Here is a 20,543-nt window from a genome sequence, read left to right as displayed (position 1 = left end):
ACTCCATCAACAACTGAGAACCTGCTCACCTCAGACACCATGACCAACTGTGACCTACTCACTGGGACAACTCCATGATCTGAGAACTTCCTCACCAGAAGTATAACATAAGCAACTGAGACCTAGTCACCTGGGATGACTCCATGAACAACTGAGAGAGAACCTGCTCACCGGGTACTATACCATGACCAACTGAGACCTACTCACGTGGAACAACTCTACAAATGAGAATCTGTTCACCTCACACACCATGGCCAACTCAGACCTACTTACCTGAGGCAATTCCATGACCAACCGAGACCTATTCACCTGGAACAACTCCATGACCAACCGAGACCTACTCACCTGGAACAACTCCACAACCAAGAATCTGCTCACCTCACACACTATGACCAACTCAGACCTACTTACCTGAGGCAACTCCATGACCAACTGAGACCTATTCACCTGGGACAACTCCATTGACAACTGAGAACCTCCTCACCAGAGTGTATACACTGGCCAAATGAAACCTCCTCACCTGGACCAACTCCACGACCAACTGAGACCTACTCACCTGGGATGACTCTATGAACAACTGCGAACCAGCTCACTGGAATGACTCCATGACCAACTGAGACCTACTCACCTGGAACAACTCCACAACCGAGAATCTGCTCACCTCACACAAAATGACTAACTCAGACCTACTCACCTGGACGACTCCATGGCCAACTCAGACCTACTTGCCTGAGACAACTCCATGACCAACTGAGACCTATTCACCTGGGACGACTCCACGGACAACTGAGAACCTCCTCACCAAAGAGTATATACCCTGACAAACTGAGACCTACTCACCTGGAACACCTCCACGACCAACTGAGACCTACTCACCTGGGATGACTCTATGAACAACTGAGAAACAGCTCACTGGAAGGACTCCATGACCAACTGAGAAGCTGCTCACCGGGGAGTATACCATTACCAGTTGAGACCTACTCACCCAGAAGAACTTCATGACCAACTGAGACCAACTCACCTGGAATGACACCATGACCAACTGAGAATCTACTCACCTCATACACCAGGACCAACTCACCTGGGAAGACTCCATGGCCAACTCAGACCTACTTACCTGAGACAATTCCATGACCAATTGAGACCTACTCACCTGGAACAACTCCACGACCAACTGAGACCTACTCACCTGGGATGACTCTGAACAACAGAGAACCAGCTCACTGGAATGACTCCATGACCAACTGAGACCTACTCCCCTGGAACAACTCCACAACCAAGAATCTGCTCACCTCATACACCAGGACCAACTCACCTGGGAAGACTCCATGGCCAACTCAGACCTACTTACCTGAGACAATTCCATGACCAACTGAGACCTATTCACTTGGGACGACTCTATGGACAACTGAGAATCTCCTCACCAGAGTACACCCTGACCAACTGAGACCACATCACCTGAACAACTCAATGACCAACTGAGAAGCTAACCGGGAGTATACCATTACCAATTGAGACCTACTTACCTTGAACAACTCCATGAACACCTGAGACCTACCCACCTGGCACAACTCCATGGACAACTGAGAACCTCATCGGGCAGTATACCCTGACCAACTGAGACCAACTCACCTGGAACAACTCCATGACTGACTGAGAACCTGCTCACCTCAGACACCATGACCAACTGTGACCTACTCACCTGGAACAACTCCACAACCAACTGAAACCCACTCACCTGGGATGACTCTATGAACTGAGAACCAGCTCACTGGAATGACTCCATGACCAACTGAGACCTACTCACCTGGAACAACTCCACAACCAAGAATCTACTCACCTCACACACCAGGACCAACTCAGACCTACTTACCTGAGACAACTCCATGACCAACTGACACCTACTCACCTGGGACGAATCCATGACCAAATGAGACCTACTCACCTGAGACAACATTACAACTGAGACCTGTTCATCTGGAACCACTCCTTGAGTTACTAAACTTGATCACCTGGTTGACATCACAACTAAGATGTTTTACCTAAGACACCATGACCAACTGAGGCTTACTCACCTGGGAACTCAATGACCAATCCTGCTCACTTGAGAAGACATCATGGCCAACTGAGATCTACTATCATAACTGAAACTGTTCACCTGGATGATACAACTACTAAGACCTGCTCACCTGGGACAACTCCATGACCAACTGAGAGTTACTCACCTGGGATGACTCCATGACCAACTGAGAGTTACTCACCTGGGACAACTCCGTGACCAACTGAGAGTTACTCACCTGGGATGACTCCATGACCAAATGAGAACCTGCTCACCTGGGATGATTCTATGAATAAAACCTGCTCACCTGAGAGAAATAACTGAGACATGCTAACCAGAGACCACGGCATGACCAACTAAAACGTGCTCATATGGAAAAACAGCATGACAGACTAAAACCGCCTCACGTGGACGATACCAACAGTGTCTAAAACCTGCTCTCCTGAGATAATACCATCACCAACTGAACTTATTCACTTGACCAACAGAGTACTCAACCTGGGACAACTCCATGACCTACGGAGACCCTCCTTACATGGATGACTCCAGATCCAACCAAGAAATTTCTCACCCGAGAGGGCACTATGACTGAGACCAGCTCACCCAAGATCATTCCGTGACTAAAACTTGCTCATCTGGACGATTCCATGACCAACTGAGAGCTACTCACTTGGGAGACTCCATGCCTAACTGAAAACCTGCTCACCTCAGACACTATAACCAACTGTGATCTACTTACCTAGAAGGACTTCGTGATCAACTGAGACCTATTCACCTGGGAGGACTCCAGGACCCTAACTTACTCACCTGATGACTCCATGACCAAGTGAGACCTACTCAACTGGGATGACTCCATGAACAACTGAGAAACTGCGCACCTCAGACACCATGACCAACTGTGATCTACTCAACTAGGATGACACTAAGACCAACTGAGAACCTGCTCACCTGGGACAACTCCATGACCAACTGAGACCTACTCACCTGGGAGGACTCCATGACTAACTCAGACCTGCTTACCTGGGACAACTGCATGACCAACTCGGACCTACTCACCTGGGAATATATCATGACCAACTAACACCTACTCACCTGGAACGACTCCACAAGCGAGAATCTGCTCACCTCAGACGCCATGACCAACTGACACCTACTCACCTGGGATGGCTCCATGACTGAAAACCTGCTCACCTCAGACACCATCATCACCTGAGACCTAGTGTGACTTCATGACCAACTGAGAACCTGCTCACCTGGGACGACACTATGACTAAGACCTGCTCACCTGGATGACTCCAGGACTGACTTTAGCACTGCTTACCTGGGATGCCGTGACTGACTATGAAGATGAGGTATGGACCATCCTCTTTGACGCCCACACAAGGTGTCATCAAAGGGGAAGGCTACTCTGAACTAGAATCGGGTTTGGGGACATCAGATCATGAACAAGGAGTCACGGGTATCTGCCATCTCTTCAGGGCCTACGGCTGAACTCATTTCCAATAAGGAAGTTCTGGGCTTAACAGTTGAGAACATCGACCAAGGGAAGTAAAGTATACTTTCAGAAGACACAGGATGTTGTCTACGCTGGAGGACTTCGGACTCAGTCAAACGTATGCAGATGCAGGAAGCAAAAGGACAAGGGAAGGCATATTGAGAAACGGGACATGTCAGTACTCTGAGGGACAAAGCAAGTCTATCGCTACTGTTAAATCACCGAGTGGAGATCTCAGAGCCTCCAACAACCCTGGGACATGGGTGAGAGGTGGGGTTTCACGTGTAGTGTTTAAAAGGTAGGTTTCCAGCAATTTCCAAACCTGCTCTCAATTTGTGATTGCTACTTCCTACTCCCGCATTCACAGATGAGGTTCCATAGTGAAGTTACAAACACAGGCAGGAAGCTCTACGAATGGGGGAATTGGGACATGCAGAACTTGCCGGGAAAAACTATCAAATTCTCCAAGTTTGTGAGAGTCATGAAACTTCGATGCACCAATGCACGGTGAGTTTGGTGAAGGAAAGTGCCCAGGAGCTGACCCAATCCTGCTGTCAGCAGCAGCATCATTGAACAGTACCTGGGGGAAAGTACAACAGCGATTGTTGTAGGCAGGTACACAGAAAGCGTCACTTTTACTACTGAAATGCAGAAAGCACCTCCTCCCAATGCAGAACTGAAGGTGGCTGGGGGGATGAGAGTCTCTCAGAAATTCTAGAGCTGGAGCCTGTGGCTTTCTCCCACCCAGGACTGCACACGCCAGCCCCTCTGAAGGGCCAGTGAAGCCACACAGCCCCCAGCACTAGCCCCCCAGTCATTCAGTGGGATTTGCAAAACCCGTCTCAAAACTCTCATCTTCCTCAAAATACATTCTCCCTATTATGACGTTCAAGAGACAGCTTACTCTCTCTTTAGCAAATCCAGTAGGGATAATTCATTAACAACTTACTTGGAGTCTCGGTGTGGCACTGTAGGATAAGCACTGGACTGCTAACTACAATGTCAGTGGGTCAACCACACCACTTGCTCCTCAGAAACCCTACACAGGGTCTCTGTGAGTCAGAACCAATTCAACAACCTTCAACAACAGCAAGCAACTCACTGTGGTGGGATCTCCTGAGGGGCTGCAAACCCATGCCATAAGACGTTGCGCAGGTTGAGTCCACATGGAGAGCCAACGAACACTTTTAGTACGTCCATCTGATCAAGTTAAAGTAACAAAGTATTACACAATCAAGTCATCTCTGAACAAACCATTATGATACTAAGACACGATGCTCACTCTGCTTTAAGACCCACGGTTTGGGCTGCTACCTAAAAACAGTAAAGCTGACCTGCCTGAGCATTCAACATGAGCACACACATCTGACACACATTCACCAACTCCCGTATCCTCAGAACTGTTAAGTACACAGCCATCATTGTTCCCGCTATGAGCAGAGAAGGGGGCCTGTCAAAGAGCTGTCATTAGGGGCTGGGTCCAGCAGTTCGACTTGAATACCACACTCCAACGTGCCTGGCACATGACTACAATGAATAAAAGTGAAACCAGAAACTCAAGTTGAAGCAGTGTGTGCTTGTGAGGTGGGAACAAGAAGACACATGCCTGGTGCTCAGGCGCTGACCCTCTGCTGGCCCGGGATCAGCTTACGGATGTGGATAACTGGCTCCGGAATAAGAAAGGGCTCACCATTTCTTGAGAAATGCTTCCAGACCCTGGCATCACACTAGACACAGAAAACCCGGGGCTGTGCAGAGACTGTGAGAATGCGAGGCTGTGGAGCTCTAAAGAATTACGTGCTATGGCTCTCCTCGCTGTAACATGCCCACCAAACAACTAGGGGGCACCATGGAAATAAGGTGTGTGGATATTATCGAAGGGATTGGTCAGTTTTTCCATTTCACAAGGTACAAAATGAGCCAATAGAGCAGCAGGAACCTATGGATCTCACAAGTATCAAGAAAGAAGAGCCTCCTTGATCCTTGATCCAGGGGACAGCGCATGACCCAGAGCAGCCACTGAAAGTGAACCAAGTGCCTTTGGCCTGAGGCTACCCTACAGCAGCTTTGTTCCACTGTCTGAGCAGAGGGCAGACACCAAGAAGCCACGTGGCTGAAGGTTCCGGTAGCATGTCAGGGGACAAGTCGGAGAAGAGGTGCTCCTGACCACCCCTGTAGCCTGAGCATTCCTGATCCTGCCAACTTCCCGAACCCACCCAGTAATCATGAGGCTGGTCTGGGGGTTTAGTGTGGCTACTGCAATCAGTTACCAAACGCAGCAGAAAAGCAGTGAGATTAATAAGAAGGTGGGAGGTCATGTCTGACGTCTGCCTCACAGGAATCGGCCTGGGGCTGATGCTGACTTTGTTTCCCCTCCACCTTATGAAGTCAGAGGAGGTCCGCCACTGCTCCCACATCCATTCTACAGAGGCTGGGGAAGGAGAGGAGAGCTGCTGCGGAGAAGACGCAGATGAATTCAGAGTCTCCCCAAGGGGTAAAACGAGCATTTCCACTCCACATAAGAAAAACAATCAGTTCAGATGAGTCCTGGTTAAGCAGTAGGCTGCTAACCACAGGTCAGTGGTTCAAACCCCCCAGCTGCTCCTTGGAAACCCTATATACAGTCACTCTGAGTCGGAACAGACTCAATAGCACTTAACAACAGCTAACCCTATAGGGGGTTGCTATGATGTGACCGCACACAACAACAATCAGTTCACAGAAGCCCTGGGGACACTACTGATTAAGCATCAGGCTGCTAACTCCAGAGTCATTCATTTAAACTCACCAGTCACACCTTGGGAAAGAGATGTCTGCTCCTGTCAAACTCTCCAGCCTTAGAGACACTCTGGGGCAGTTCTACTGACCTACAGGGTCACTAGGAGTCAGAATGCACTCGATGGCAGCTGAACCATCAGGTGTACAACGCCACAGGAAGGCTCTGGACTCACAATGCTTAATACATTGTGCTCATGCCATCTGGGCAACCAGAAAGACAGACACCGGTGGCCAAGCAAAGCCACTGTGGGACTGAAACATGGAATGGTCAAGAGCAAAGAGCACGCCAAGGGCACTGAACATGTGTAAGAATTGAGTGTCTCAACAAAACCTGTGTACCTGACCAGACTCTCTGGTAAAGAAAACGATCTTCCAGGTGCTCAGGGTGAGGAGCCACAGTGGGAAGTGGGGAATGCATCACCAAGGGCAGACTTTTCACTCAAAAAAACTGAGTCCAGTACAGGGCAGACAAAACCTTCTGACAGAGCACCCCCAGGGCACACTCCAAAACTAAAAATGATCAGAGTCTTAGATTTCTTTAGCCCTGAGCCTTCCAGAAGGTTCCAAAAAAGTATGGGCCTCCTTGCAGGTTTTTAACCAGCATCAAAGTTTTTCTATTCACGGTAAGCTTGAACATTTGCAAAGGAGAGACATCACTTCCCACACGTTAAAAATACTCTGCTATTTCAGAATAAAACTATTAATTACCACTGTTAAAACATTTTAAGTTTTATTTTGGACCAATTCAGCTTTCTCGTTATTACTATACAGTTGACCAGAAGGCCCCCTTTCTACAGCGTGTATCCAGGGGAGGTGACGCTCCAAGGAAAGGAGTTCCAATCACTCTTGTAACTCTTACTTCTAAAGCAGTGTCCATGTTGGAGCAACAAACCCCCACTGCCATGGAATCGATTCCGACTCCTAACAACAACACAAGACACGGTACCCTTTCTCCTTCCTACTGTCCTGTGTTGTTATGAGGGCTTCCAAAGCTGTCAATCTTGCTCCTAGAGAGCAGCTGGTGGGCTCGAACCACCGACCTTGAGGTTAGCAACCCAAAAGTACAAGCAATTTCAATGGTTTCATGCTGCGCTTGCTTGGTACAATCTCAGTGAACATGCTTACCACAGGCTTCCCGAAGACTTGAGCCAGTTCATAAGAAGCAAGCAGATCTCTCAGGAGAAAGGGGCAATCCTTCCCAAGCAGCAGAAACACCTAAAATCCACACCAAATTGTTACATAAGCCTCATTACAAGCTGATCATTTAAGGAGAAACATCCATGAAGTGAGTGTGGAGGGAGTGCTTAGAAATACATCATCAAAGAAATATACTAAATTCCTGCATCATCAAATGGTATTTTGTAGGAAAACAATTAAAATCCAGAAATCTAGGTGTAACTGCAAAGTAGTTTAACAGAGAGCGATAAAGCCAGCGAGGGTCCTTACACTTACATCGCCCAGAGCTCGTTCCAGACATGATGTGAGTTTCATTATGCTGAGAGAAACAGCTGTAGACTGAAGACTTTCCAAGGCGTCAAATACTTCAGGAAATAACTGGTACAAGTGAGACGTGTCTTAGAATTTGCACTTAAGACGTATTTGTTCAAGCAACGACATTATTAATTGAAATTCACATCTCTAGCAGTCTCAACTGGCATATCTGCATAAGGCTTTTGGTTTGACACAGGTAGACACCATCTGTGTAACTACCTACATAATAAAAAAATTAAGCTCCAAGTTCCCTGAAATGTCTGTACTTAAGCTGTTATTGAAAGCAATAAATCTGACACTCCCTATTCTGACGCAATGTTATTTATTTCCCACTGTGATTCCGTAGTGCTCCTAAAGAGAGAGGGCAATCTAGGCAGCTCCCCCTTCCACCTCAGAGCTAGTCAAAGGGAGACACAGCTCCCCCACACACCATCTCCACCCCCGCCGAGCTACAGAGGAGAGTCCCAGTGTGTGAGAATCAACTCAGTGTAGTCACTGCTTTACTGACATGGTAAAAAACCACCAGGGAGCACACCGACCAAGACTTAGGCTTGGTCCAACTGGCCTACCCCAAGTGAGCCAAGTGTGCCTGCCTGGATCTCCCAGTTCCAATGTCTCAGGAGCCACCCTCACCCCACCCCCTGCAGAAAGTCGCTGCTTTATTCTGGAGAAGTTAGCTCTTCTTGTCCTCGGACAAGCACCTCAGGACTAAGGCTACTTCCCCGATCCCTAATCCTCTGATGCCACTGGTGTCGCTGGATGCCCCTGAGCAGACTTAGAGTGACACCATGTGACAGCGTGGAGCTGCCCCCTAGGGTAGTCCTGGGTTTGACCTTAACGGAGGAGCTCTTTAGAGACCCTTGTGGGTTCAAATCCCATTTAAGCACTGCATCACCAGAGCATCAGAATGCCTTTTGTTCAAGGGTAGGGGTTTCTTGGCTGAGGCGTAGGAACTATGGAGAATAGTTGAAGCCCTTCAGACTTCACAGCTGGAAGGCCCAGGGAATGAGCCTTTAAAACTACTATCGGCAGTGTCTGAGGCACTCTGAAAGCGTAGTGGTTACGAGTCAGGCTGCTAATCTCAAGGTCAGCAGTTCCAAACTACCAGCTATTCTGCAGAAGATGAGGCCTTCTGCTCCTATAAAGATTTACTGCCTCAGAAACTCTATACAAGGAGCTATGAGTTGGAACCGACTCCATAGCCCATCACCATCACCACCACCTATGGTATCTTTGTTGGAGTCCTGGTGTAACATTGTGGGTTAATGGGCTGGACTGCCAGGTCAGCTTGGTTGGCAGTTCAAGCTCACCAGCTGCTCCTTGAAGACCTTGTACAGGGTCGCTGTGAGTCAGAACCAACTTGACGGCACTTTACCACCACCAGCCACCATACTATGTTACTGATTCCTAAAGGTTGCTGAAAAGCCACACCTCTGGGAAATTTGTCCACTGGAACCACTGCGCATATCGAACTTGAAATTGCTCCTTGGTCAAAGATGAGACGTGCCGATGGACAGTTTCACACAGGGGGCCCAGCAGTCGCACACTTCCCTGGTAATCCAGGCTTTGGTCTTACAGGGTAAGAAAACATCTTTTAGGACCCAGCTATTAACATTTTCTGAAAAAAGGGTTTCAACACGAAACAGTAACATTTCTGTAAAATCCACTATTGACTGATAATTGTACACGTAATATATAATACATTCCTATGTCGTCGGACACACACACAACACAGGAGTATGTTTATCATCTTGAACATGTAATATATGATAAATTCCTTTATAATCGGACATACACACGACAAAGAAGTATATCTGTCATGTATTGAACATGCAACATAATGATAAATACACTTCTATGTCATTGGACACACAATACAGGAGTATACTTATCATATATTGAACATGCCATACATAATACACTCCTGTGTCATTGGGAACATACATACACTCAAAGACAGGAGTGTATCATATATTGATCATGTAATATATAAAAAATAAACACACACACGAGACAGGAGTGTATTTATTATACACTGAACATACAATATATAATTAATATATTCCTGTCTCATTGGAAACACACGAGTGTATTTATCATATACTGAACATGCAATATATAGTATGTCACTGAACACAAACAACAAAGGTGTATGTATCATATATTGAACATGCAATATATAATAGACTCCTATGTCGTTGGACACACCCACACCACGGAGTACAATGATTATATATTGCATGGAGAAGTCCTGTTGTGGCACTGTAGGGTAAACACTGGCCTGCTAGCCACAAGATCAGCAATTTACAAACCCACCAGTCGCTCCTAAGAAACTCTATGCTGCATCACTTTCAGCTGGAACTGACTCAAAGGCACTTAACAACATGTAGTTGGAAATAATTTTCATGTTTATCTGATAAACCACTAGGCACTCTGAGGGAGAAAGATGAGGGTTTCTTCTCCCTTAAAGACTTAAAGTCTTGGAAACGCTAGGGTGGTTATGTGCTGTGGAGTCGGTTCTGATTCACAGCCACCCTGCACAGGGTTTCCAAGGCTGTAAATCTTTACAGAAGCAGAAAGCCTCACCTTTCTCCCACGGAACAGCTGGTAGGAGAGCACAGTGGCTCTGAAGGATAAACACTGGACTACAAACCACAAGGTCAGTGGATCAAGCCACCAGCCCCTCTGCTGGAGAAACATGAAGCTTCGAACCAGCAAATATTTACAGCCTTGGAAACCCTACACATAGGGTTGCTATGAGTCAGGATTGACTTAACGTTACTTAACATAACTACTGTAATGGTTCATTTTAGAAAAATGCTGCTGCATTCATGGTCAAAAAGTAACTTTCAGGATCTAGAATTGTGAAGCCCAACGCTGTCACTGAGAGGATACTGTGCTTATAGCTACAAGGAAGGCCCTTTACTACAAATACGAGGGGCTTCAGAAAGTTCGTGAGAAATGTAAATACAAAATAATGGAATGTTCCACGACCTTTTTGAAGTCTTCTTGTGTTATTCAAATTTAGGTACCAACCACTAACGCCAACGATGAAGAAATCGAAGATTTTTAGCAACTGCTGCAGTCCAACATTGATCAAACATACAATCAAGACACACTGGTAATTCTGGATGATCGGTATTTGAAAGTTGAAAATAAGAAGGATTGTTGGTGTTATTGTTAAGTGCCGTCAAGTAGATTCCAACCCATAGCGATCCTGTATAGGGAGGGTTTCCAAGGAGCATCTGGTGAGTTTGAACCGGTAGGTGTAAAATATGGCCTTGGTTATAAATGATGCCAGAGATCACACAATAGGATTTTGCAAAACCAATGACTTATTTATTGCGAATATATTCTTTCAAACTGGCGTTGGGATCCAGTGCTTATTCTAGGGCCCTATAAAGGTTAGAGTTTACAAAACATTTTGGGGAGACACAATTCAACCTATACCAGTCCCTTTCTTGTTTTGAGCTAAGACTACACTGCAATACCCTAACAAAAACAAAACTGATCAAAGAGATTAGGACACAAAGAAAGTACCAACCTGATCCTGTGTAACTCACACATTCTGTGATTGTTTTCCAGCAAACTTTGCCATTTTCAGTTACAATGCTATCAACATGACAATTTCCTATGGCTTCAAACCCAAGCTTACAAATCATATCATACACAGCGGGAGAAAGACATGTAGTAACAGCATCCGCTATCAATATCTGAAACAAGAAACAGAAAAGACATTTGTTTACCAGGAAAAAAAATAGAAGAATATTACATATTTATGTCATAAGAAAACTCTCTTTTAAATACAAAATATACACAGGAATAGCCAATATAACCCTGCACATTGGGCATCTTGAGAGCCATGTGATCTAATCACTGTGATCGAAGATAAAATGTTTATATAATTTAAATTATTTTACTGACCATAATACTTAAGATTTACTGATCACAATGGTGTTGTTATAAGCCACAGAATCGGTTCTGACCCATAGCGACCCTACCTAGGGTTTCCAGGGAGCAGCTGGTGAGCTTGAACCACCAACCTTTGCAATCTAGTGCTTTAACCCACAGTACCACATCAAGAGTCCTATTCGTCATAATACTTCAGTTTAAAAAAACTCCGTTAAGTCTTATGAATAGCGTATTCTTCTTCCAATACTCCTTTACTCCTCGTCCTGAGGAGCGGGGGAGGCATTCTCCTGGGGCGCTGTCCCTGTGCTAGGAAGATAAGGTCCAATCCTTCCACAAGACATGGATGGTCACCATGAATAGGAACCGCGTGTTTCTTTGTGGGGGAAGGGGGCAGAAAATGAAGTAAAAACCAGACAAAAAGCCGACCTCTGACCCCTTGTGTTATGCAAAAGCAGCAAGCCAGATTGCCTTTCCAAGAACGATTAAATAAAACCCAAATCCTCATCTTTATCCCCACAACATACTAAGATCATCTTGTAAGTCTGCCAAGAAGTCATTTTCCAGGTCAAAAACTCAGAACAAGAGATGCTAATTTTGAGATCGCCTGCTAAAGAGCTAGAAAGATTTCAATCCGCATCCTTCCTTGCTTTAGGTGGCTGGGCTTCCATTTTCTCAACTGCAAAAAGATGAGAAACAGCCCCACCTTCAGGGGAGTCAGCCACAAGAGAGACCCGACAGGCTTCTAGAACCTTCTTAAGTGCTGTCCTGTCAGGTAGGCCTCAGGACTAACCCGGATAGCATTTCCGAGGAGCGGCTGGTGGGTTTGAACCGCCGTCCTCATGGTCTGCAGTGTCCATTAGGTTTGCTAGGAGATTGCCTGAGCTCGACTCGAATGCCGTCCTCACGGGGCCACACTCCAGAACCCACCCGGTCACACCTCACTTTAGAACAAGAGTAACGGAGACGGTCGAGAATTCGGCCCCTCCAGCCACTTCCAGCGAGAGCATTGAAGAAAAGCAGCCTGGGAGTATTCTCAAGTCACCCCAGAATTAGAGTCTGAGCACGGCCGGGCCCGGAAGGCGTGTAAACGAACAAACTCCCCCAACTTTTCCATGGAAGTGTCTCCAGCTCTTCCCTTCCGCGCCCGTGTCCCAGGCTCACTCCTCCCGCCCACTAAGGAGCACCAACGCCCACACCCCTATTACTCGGTGGGCGTCCGCTGAGGGGCTCGGAGGCACAGGCACTACGCTACCCGGCGCCCATCACCCGCTCGATCTACCTCCATGACTGCACCGCCGAGCCGCCTGGGAGCCGAGCGGGTTAGGACTGGGTAGCTAACCGCTGGGTCAGCAGTGTGAAGCCACCAGTCGCTCCGTGGGAAAAGATGACGCCGTCTACTTCGATGAAAGCGAAACCAAACAGGCTCGCCACGAGTCGGAAGTACGTAAGGCACACGCCACGAAATAGCCGGCGCGTGCTGATGACGCGCGCCTCTGCCGCCCCGCCCTCCTGGCCCCCGCCGTACTGCCAGCCGTCGCCCTCTCAATCGCCTTCTCAGGTGGATGACGCAAGCCATCGCGCCTCCTTCTCCGCTGCCCAGCGCTCCTCGGCCTCTCCGGCGCAGATGGATGACGTAGTCTCCCCCCCCTTCCCCCGTCCGGCCGTTTTCGTAACTGGACAGTTCAGCTTTAGCTGAGACTGGCGGGACAGTGGGCTGCGACCTGGAGAGGAGCTCAGGATGGAAAAGCGAGGCCGAATTCCAAAGACGCCGGTGGGCCAGACCTCTCCCGCGCCCCTTGAGACGCCTCGGAAAGAGAGGAGGCCGAGCATGTTCGAGAAAGAGGCAGTGAGTGCGGGGTCCCGGGACGGAGAGTTTCCAAGCGGGGCCCGGCCGAGCGGTCAGCACCCGGTTTAGACGAGGCTAGGGTTGGAGCCCAGCTGTGGCGCTGCAGCTAAGCCCTGGACTGCTAACCGCAAGGCCAGCAGTTCGAACCCGCCAGCCGTTCCTCGGAAACCCTATACAAACTCGCTGTGATTCCGAGCCGTGGGGTCGGTTCCAAGGAGCAGCTGGTGAGTTTGAACCGCCGACTTTGCAGTGCAGGACTTTATTTCCCAGCGCCGCGCCGGCTGTTCTGGGGCACTTCGCTTTGCGCGTGAGACGCCTGCGCGGAGACCACACTCGGGAAGGGAAGGGTGTGTGTCAGCGGAGGTCTGCTCACCGTCCTTCTTTCGTCTGTATGCGGCGCAATTAACCCGAGAGGATGGACTATGGAAGAACAATGGGGCACCAGCATCCGAGGACAGTATGTAGACCATGCAGCCTTGCTTACTGAAAGAGAAGAGGACCTAAAATACTTACTGATGATCAGAGACCACAGCCTTCTGTATGGATTGCACCTCAGTGTCAAAAAACAAAAACCCTCACCACTGGGCCAAATGATAGATTGAAGTTGTCAAAGACATCATTTTGCTTGGATCAACTATCAACTCATGGAAGCCGCAGTGGAGAAATCAAACGACGTATTGCACTGGGCAAATCTGCTGCACAAGGCCTCTTTAAAGTGTTCAAGAGCAAAGATGTCAGTTTGAGGACTAAGGTGCCCCTGACCCAGGCCATGGTATTTTCAGTAGCCTCACATGCATATGAGAGTTGGACCATGAATAAGGAAGACCAAAGAAGAATTGATGCTTTTAAATTACGGGCTTGGAAAAGTATTCAAAACATTGTGTATACAGACAGGCAACTTAGACATTGGCTACCTAAAATGGAGTGGGGGCAGTGGGTGGGCTGTAAAGGCACGAAGTGTCTGGCTTACAAGTTTTCAAGAAGGTTGAATCCCCACTGAATTCGTTTTCATCTGGTCTAGATGGATCTGTTGAAAGGAAATGGGGATAAGATTATGATTCAATAGTGAATAATTGTTATGACTAATTGCACAACAGTAAAGGTAGAAGTTTTGTAACAAAAGGGGGAGTCGTTAATCTTGTGGGCTGAAAACAGAGGTCCCTAGGACCATCAAGGGAGAAGCAGCAACACCAGAGATGAGGACTCGAGACTCAAGAAAAGAGAGGGACTGAGTGCTGGCGGCCAGCAGGCAGACTTGCAGAATGTGTCCTTTGGTTGTTTAAAATACTGTGTTTTCCTGAGTGTTTTTGTTTACATCCACACACACACACACACACACACACACACACAAAAACGGGAATAGAAGCAAATCCTGTTGAATGATGCTGCACAGAGGAGATTGTAATCACTGTAATGAAACAATGAGTGTAAAACCGATGTCCTCCCACGGACACTGTCACTCAATTTGTCGCAGTAACAAACAAATCTGTCTTGAAAGAAGTATAGCCAGAATGTTCTTTAGAAGCCAGGATGGCATGGTTCATCTCTCACACTTCAGACAAGTTACCAGTTGGGACCAGTTCCTGCAGAAGGACATAATGCTTGGTAAGATGTCAGGTCACCAAAAAAGAGGAAGACAACTCCCCTGCTCCTCCCTGAAAAGCTGGATTGATAGTGGCAGTGACAATGGGCTCAGCCGGAACGATTGTGAAGATGGTTCAGGAGCAGGTGGTGGTCTCCTCTGTGGAACGTCAGGTCAGAGCCGACTGTGTGGCCCCTAATAACTGCCTTACCTGAGGTGTGCGGCTGGCTCTACATCTGTTCAGATGGGCTCACCTTACTCGTTTCCTCTTAGAAGTATCGAGTGACCTACCCACATGGTGCTGTACGATAAGCTCTGTACTGCAAGGCCAGTTCGGCAGTTCAAACTCACCATCCACTCCTTAGATAGCCTATATACAGAGTTGCTGAGTCAGAACTGAATCGAAGGTACTTAACATTAACAACTCCCCAGATGTAGTTTGAATAGCCATAAAGATGGCGCTTCCTTTATTTTTTTAAGTCTGGCAAGCAGCAGCAAGTTTATTACTTGAAGAATACTGTATAAGGGAGAAAGACATGAAACTAAAACTCTTCTCGCCATTAGCATGTTTTCTAAAATGGATGGAAAGTGTCTTTCTTCAACTTTATTGGTGATATAGCACCAGTATTTCTATCATCGGTATTGAGTGCTCATTCCTGGGCTTAGAAATGTATAGACAGGTGGTTCCCAACTTACAGTGGAGTTCTGTTCCATTATAAGTTGGATCGGATGTAAGTTGAATGCCTCATCGGCCTTTTTTTTAAAGTTTTCATTATTGCTCTCTACTATCAATGTCTTTCTAACTCTGGCAGTGTTTTGAGCAGTAAGTCATAAGATTGAACATTTGAGAAATGATCACATCAGTAGATCACATGCTGCAATATATTGCTAATGAAAGATGAAAATCGAAAAAAAAGCCGAAAGTGAGGTTTATCTCAGCTCAGATATGCCATAGTTGGTGACTACCTGTACATTATCTAACTCGAATTGCAGTTTTTATAGAAGGAAGGAAAAATGAATAGGCCAGATGTACACAACCAAGGAAAAGAGCAGAGTACGGCTAGACCCCTACAGTAAATTGGTTGGAAATTCAAATTTAATGCTCCCAAAGACTACGCTGTATTGCCTGGCTATATAAGTGGCTAGCGGGCACACCCCCCAGTAATGAAAAATTCTGTGTTTTCTGACAAGCTTGCCACTTACAATCTGTATTAGAGCCCCTTGGGGTCTGAAGCACTGGATTGTGGGAAAGTTGGACTCCAGTCGACCAGTCGCCTTTTGTGCAACCCCCGCTTGTCTGTCAGACAGGTTTCCCTTTATAACCTGTATTAGTGCCCCGTTAGGGTCTGAAGGACTGGGGCTCAGTGGCGGTATTTCCGCCTGGACTGTAGAAGATCTGGGTTCCATTCCTGACCTTATGCGCCATCCCACTTGCCTGTCAGAGGGGCCTTGTGTGCTGCTATTATGCTGAACTGGTTTCAGTAGAACTTTCAGACCCAAATAGATGAAAAAGAAAGACCTGGTGATCGTACAAAAATGAGCTGATGCAAAGTAGTTATAAATCACTGTAGTCCGAGCCTCAGCCCATCCTGGGGCTGGTGTAGGACCACATTCCATGGTGCACAGGGCTGCTGTGAGTGAGCATGAGCCAACTGACACGTACACTTAGTATGTGGAGTGGCGTCTGAGAGTGAGGGGGTTCAGGTCATGGCAGTTTTTGTTTACTTGGTATGGCTTGTGATCCATTCTGCTATTGTTGTTGTTGTGAAGTGCTGTCGAGTCAATTCCAACCCATAGCAACCCTATATGGGGTTTCCAAGGAGCAGCTGGTGAGCTTGACCTACCAACCTTGCCGTTCAAATGGCTTTGCAGTCTGGCGTGAGTCAATTTGTTTCCATCTTAGTGATCTCAAGTGCCAAGAAACAGTGCCCAGTCCTGCACTATCCTCACAGTTGTGTCTAGTTTTGAGAGTCTGTGGTATCAGTCCATTTCATTGAGGGTCTTTCCTTTTCTATCAGGGACTTGTCCCTCCTGATAACACGCCCGCAGTGATGATGATGTACCATTAAGTTAGTTCTGGCTCATACTGACCCTCTATAAGGTTTCCGAGGCTGGAAATCTTTATGGGAACAGAACACTTTCTCCCACAGAGGACTGACCTTGTGGTTAGCTCAATACCTAAACACTACAATACCAGGGCTGTGTGAGACAGTCCTGCCATCCTCACTTCTAAGGAGTATTCTAATTGTACTTCTTCCAAGACAGACCAGTCAGCTGTCTTTAAAACCTGGTATTCGGTTTCTGTAAGAGCCATTGAGTCCATTTTGACTGAGCAACCCTGTGTAGAATTTCCAAGGAGCGGCTGGTAGTTTTGAACTGCCAGCCTTGAGGTGAGTGGTTCAGTGCTTGTCGTACAGTTCCACACCAGGACTCCAATTAAATCTGTAAAGCCAAAAACCTAGGGAGAAACTGGGAGAGGTATCAATAATCTCTAATTCTACGAGATGGATTAACATGGTGACCACAAGAGACCAACCAGGCAGTGTTTCCTTCTCTTGTCCTCAAGGTCGCTGTGAGGCAGAACCAACTCAATGGCACCTAACAACACACTCACTCAATGGATCAAATGAATTATTCCTGACTCTCAGCTGATGCGTGCCATAGTCCTGAGCATAAGGGGAAAAGAAGACATCGGTATGATGACTCTCCGATTTTGTTTGTCCTGCATCCATTTATTTTTCTTCTAGTAGTAGGACCTCCATTTTGCTAGGGAGAACGAACTCGTGCCTCCCAGGATGGAGCTGTCTAGAAGCAGCTACTCACTGTCCTTTGTGGTAAGAATGAAATCTGAGTCACCGTAAAGGAGCTAGCTCTTCCTGAAACTCTGATGTGGTGAGACTTATCCAGAGGAAGGATGGGCACCAAAGGGTCTCAGGAGGCCTTGTACTTCCATCACTCCCCAATTCTGCTAGCTGCTTCGTAGCTTCCCAATAAAGCACATGTTTGCTTACGTTAACAAGAATTGATCCATATCTACTGATTGTAACCAAAGATCACAAGTCCCTAAGCTGATGATCAAAATGGAACCCTTGATTAGTTTCAGTTGTGAACATATGATTTAAAATCTTAAACAATAGCAATTAGCATTTTAAAATAAAATTTGTAATAATACGATCAAGTTTGGTTTATTGTAGGAATATGTTGGATCAACCTAAGGAAATAATTAGCTAATGAAACTGGTTGTTTTAGTAGATGCCTAAAGGTTTATTATATTTAAAAACAATTCCTAAATTTTAGAAATGGCTACAAAGCGTCTTCCTTAATCAAATACTAAATCAGGAGGCCGATACTAAGAAGAAGTGGTTTAGGGGTGATTTTTCAGCATACCAGAATTTCATAAGATCAGTTTCTAACCACACGTGTATATCCCAGCCCCCAAGAGAACCATTGCAGTTGGTAATCCCACCTGGAGGTGTGTCCTCTGAGTATAGTGGGCTGGGGAGGGGGTGACCATCAGTACCCTAGAGAAGCATTGTCTTAACAATGGAGATTTTGTCTTTAGTAAGAGGCATGGGCATTCTCTTCCCTTGCCCAAGTTTGGTGGTGGTGGTTATGTGCCGTGGAGTCGGTTCCTACCCATAGTGACCCTGTGCAGGGTTTCCGAGGCTGTAAATCTTTACGGGAGCAGAAAGCCTCATCTTTCTACTGCGGAACAGATGGTAGTTTTGAACTGCTGACCTTGGGGTTCGCAGCCCGCTTCGTAACCACTACGCTATCAGGCTGTAATAGTCTGAAAGAAGACCAAAGCAACTGCACCAAGAACTACCGAATGCAGGACAGGACGTGACATGGTCACTTTTACTGGTTGGCTGTCAGATGCCAGATGGTGATTCCCGAGAGAGGAGAACCAAGCGGTGTTAGCCCGAGGACTGTCTACTCCTGTTCCTGGTGAATGTTTCCAGACCACAGCACAAGTAGGAAAGGAATTGGGAGGCTGAGAGGTGGCAGAGTGTTGGAGAGGAGAGAGCTGCACCAAGAGACACGGAGACCACACGGCCCCCACTCGACCTCCCTTTAGCACTACTCAGTGCTTCTAGCAAGGAAACCATCTGAAATCAGGGATGCTGTGATTTCTAGTAAGTCTGTTCTGACCCATAACAACCCTGTGTGGGATTTCCAAGGAGCAGCTGGTGAGTTTGAACCACCAACCTGTGGTTCAAACCGACTTTGCAGTCCAGAGCATTAGCCTACAGCACCACACCAGAAGTTCAAAATCACCCATAGATCCACCTAAAGGGAACAGGGAAAAAATCCTCACACTCACACAAAACGGTCTGTGTCCTACCAGTGAGAGAGTTGAAACCATGTAAATCTCAAGGTCTTGGTTAGCGGACTCGGTACTGAGGGAAGGAATAGCCCTAGGTGAAAGGCTGCTCTGGGCTGGCCTGTCAACACTTAAACATAAGCCTCAAAGAATCAGACTGGTGCCAAGTAGCCACATTTCAGAAGGATCAAGAATCTACTGAAGTTTCAGTTGGAAGAAGTGCAGCCAGAGTGCTCCTTAGAAACAGGATGGCCAGACTTCATCTCTCATACTTTGGACATATTGTCGCTGGAGAAGGACATCATGTTTGGTAAAGTGGAGGGTTGGAGAAAAAGAGGAAGACCCCCCCCCAATGAGATGAATTGACACAATGGCAGCAGCTGTGTGGTCAGGCATTGCAACCATTGTGAGGTTGACCTAGGACCAGGCAGTGTTCTGTTCTGTTGTGAATAGGGTCACTATGAGTCAGCACTACAACAACAACCAAGTTTTAGTGTCTAGTTCTAATTGTACATTAGCAGATCTACAAAGAAGCAGGAACAGATAACCAAAAAAAAGACAAAGCAAAAATCCAGAAATTACACAAAGATAAAACTAGGAGAAAGAACATTAGAGTTGTTATAAAGTAGTTACACTGGGTGTCATCAAGTTTCATCATCAATTTCTTATAAAAGCACTGTAATAACTTCCCATGTGATCGGCAATAGAGAGGAAAACTTTAGCATGTATGGTCCAAATCAAGCTTGTTGTGAAGTGCTGACGAGTCGGTTCCGACCCATAGCGACCCTGTGTAAGGTTTCCAGGGAGCAGCTGGTGAGCTTGAACCACTAACATTGCAGTTCAAAGGACTTTGCAGTCTGATGCATTAGCCCACAGCGCCCCACCAGCAGATGAACAATACAGTCTAGTGAGACACACACTAAACTGGATTAATAGATTAAACTGCAGTAGGGCAAGTTCTGAAATTTACAGACATTGCAATAGGAAAGAAAACACCTGAAAAATATAGGGACTTCAGTGAATTCTGGGATGACTTCCAGTAACTTGAAAGTCTGA

At 46.7% G+C, this 20,543-nt stretch overlaps 2 protein-coding genes across 2 annotated transcripts in view; one reads left to right on the top strand and one right to left on the bottom strand.

Annotated features, from left to right (window-relative positions):
* The window catches only part of ERMARD (ER membrane-associated RNA degradation), a 55,057-nt gene extending 43,518 nt beyond the window's left edge, over positions 1–11,539 (bottom strand). The window contains exons 1-6 of the mRNA XM_006876184.1: positions 11,368–11,539; positions 9,255–9,394; positions 7,785–7,886; positions 7,458–7,547; positions 4,657–4,754; positions 3,998–4,134 (exon numbers count right to left, since the gene is read on the bottom strand). Of these exons, the coding sequence (XP_006876246.1) occupies positions 3,998–4,134; positions 4,657–4,754; positions 7,458–7,547; positions 7,785–7,886; positions 9,255–9,394; positions 11,368–11,485 (685 nt within the window). The 5' untranslated portion in view covers positions 11,486–11,539. The remainder of the gene's footprint in view (positions 1–3,997; positions 4,135–4,656; positions 4,755–7,457; positions 7,548–7,784; positions 7,887–9,254; positions 9,395–11,367) is intronic.
* Positions 11,540–13,473: 1,934 nt separating this feature from the next.
* The window catches only part of TCTE3 (t-complex-associated-testis-expressed 3), a 34,124-nt gene continuing 27,054 nt past the window's right edge, over positions 13,474–20,543 (top strand). Inside the window, exon 1 of the mRNA XM_006876177.1 lies at positions 13,474–13,581. Within this exon, the coding sequence (XP_006876239.1) occupies positions 13,474–13,581 (108 nt within the window). The remainder of the gene's footprint in view (positions 13,582–20,543) is intronic.

Source organism: Chrysochloris asiatica, unplaced genomic scaffold, assembly GCF_000296735.1.
Source record: "Chrysochloris asiatica unplaced genomic scaffold, ChrAsi1.0 scaffold00361, whole genome shotgun sequence".
Taxonomy (NCBI): domain Eukaryota; kingdom Metazoa; phylum Chordata; class Mammalia; order Afrosoricida; family Chrysochloridae; genus Chrysochloris; species Chrysochloris asiatica.
The sequence above is the reverse complement of the archived record's forward strand: the minus strand, read 5'-3'. Positions and strand labels throughout refer to the sequence as shown.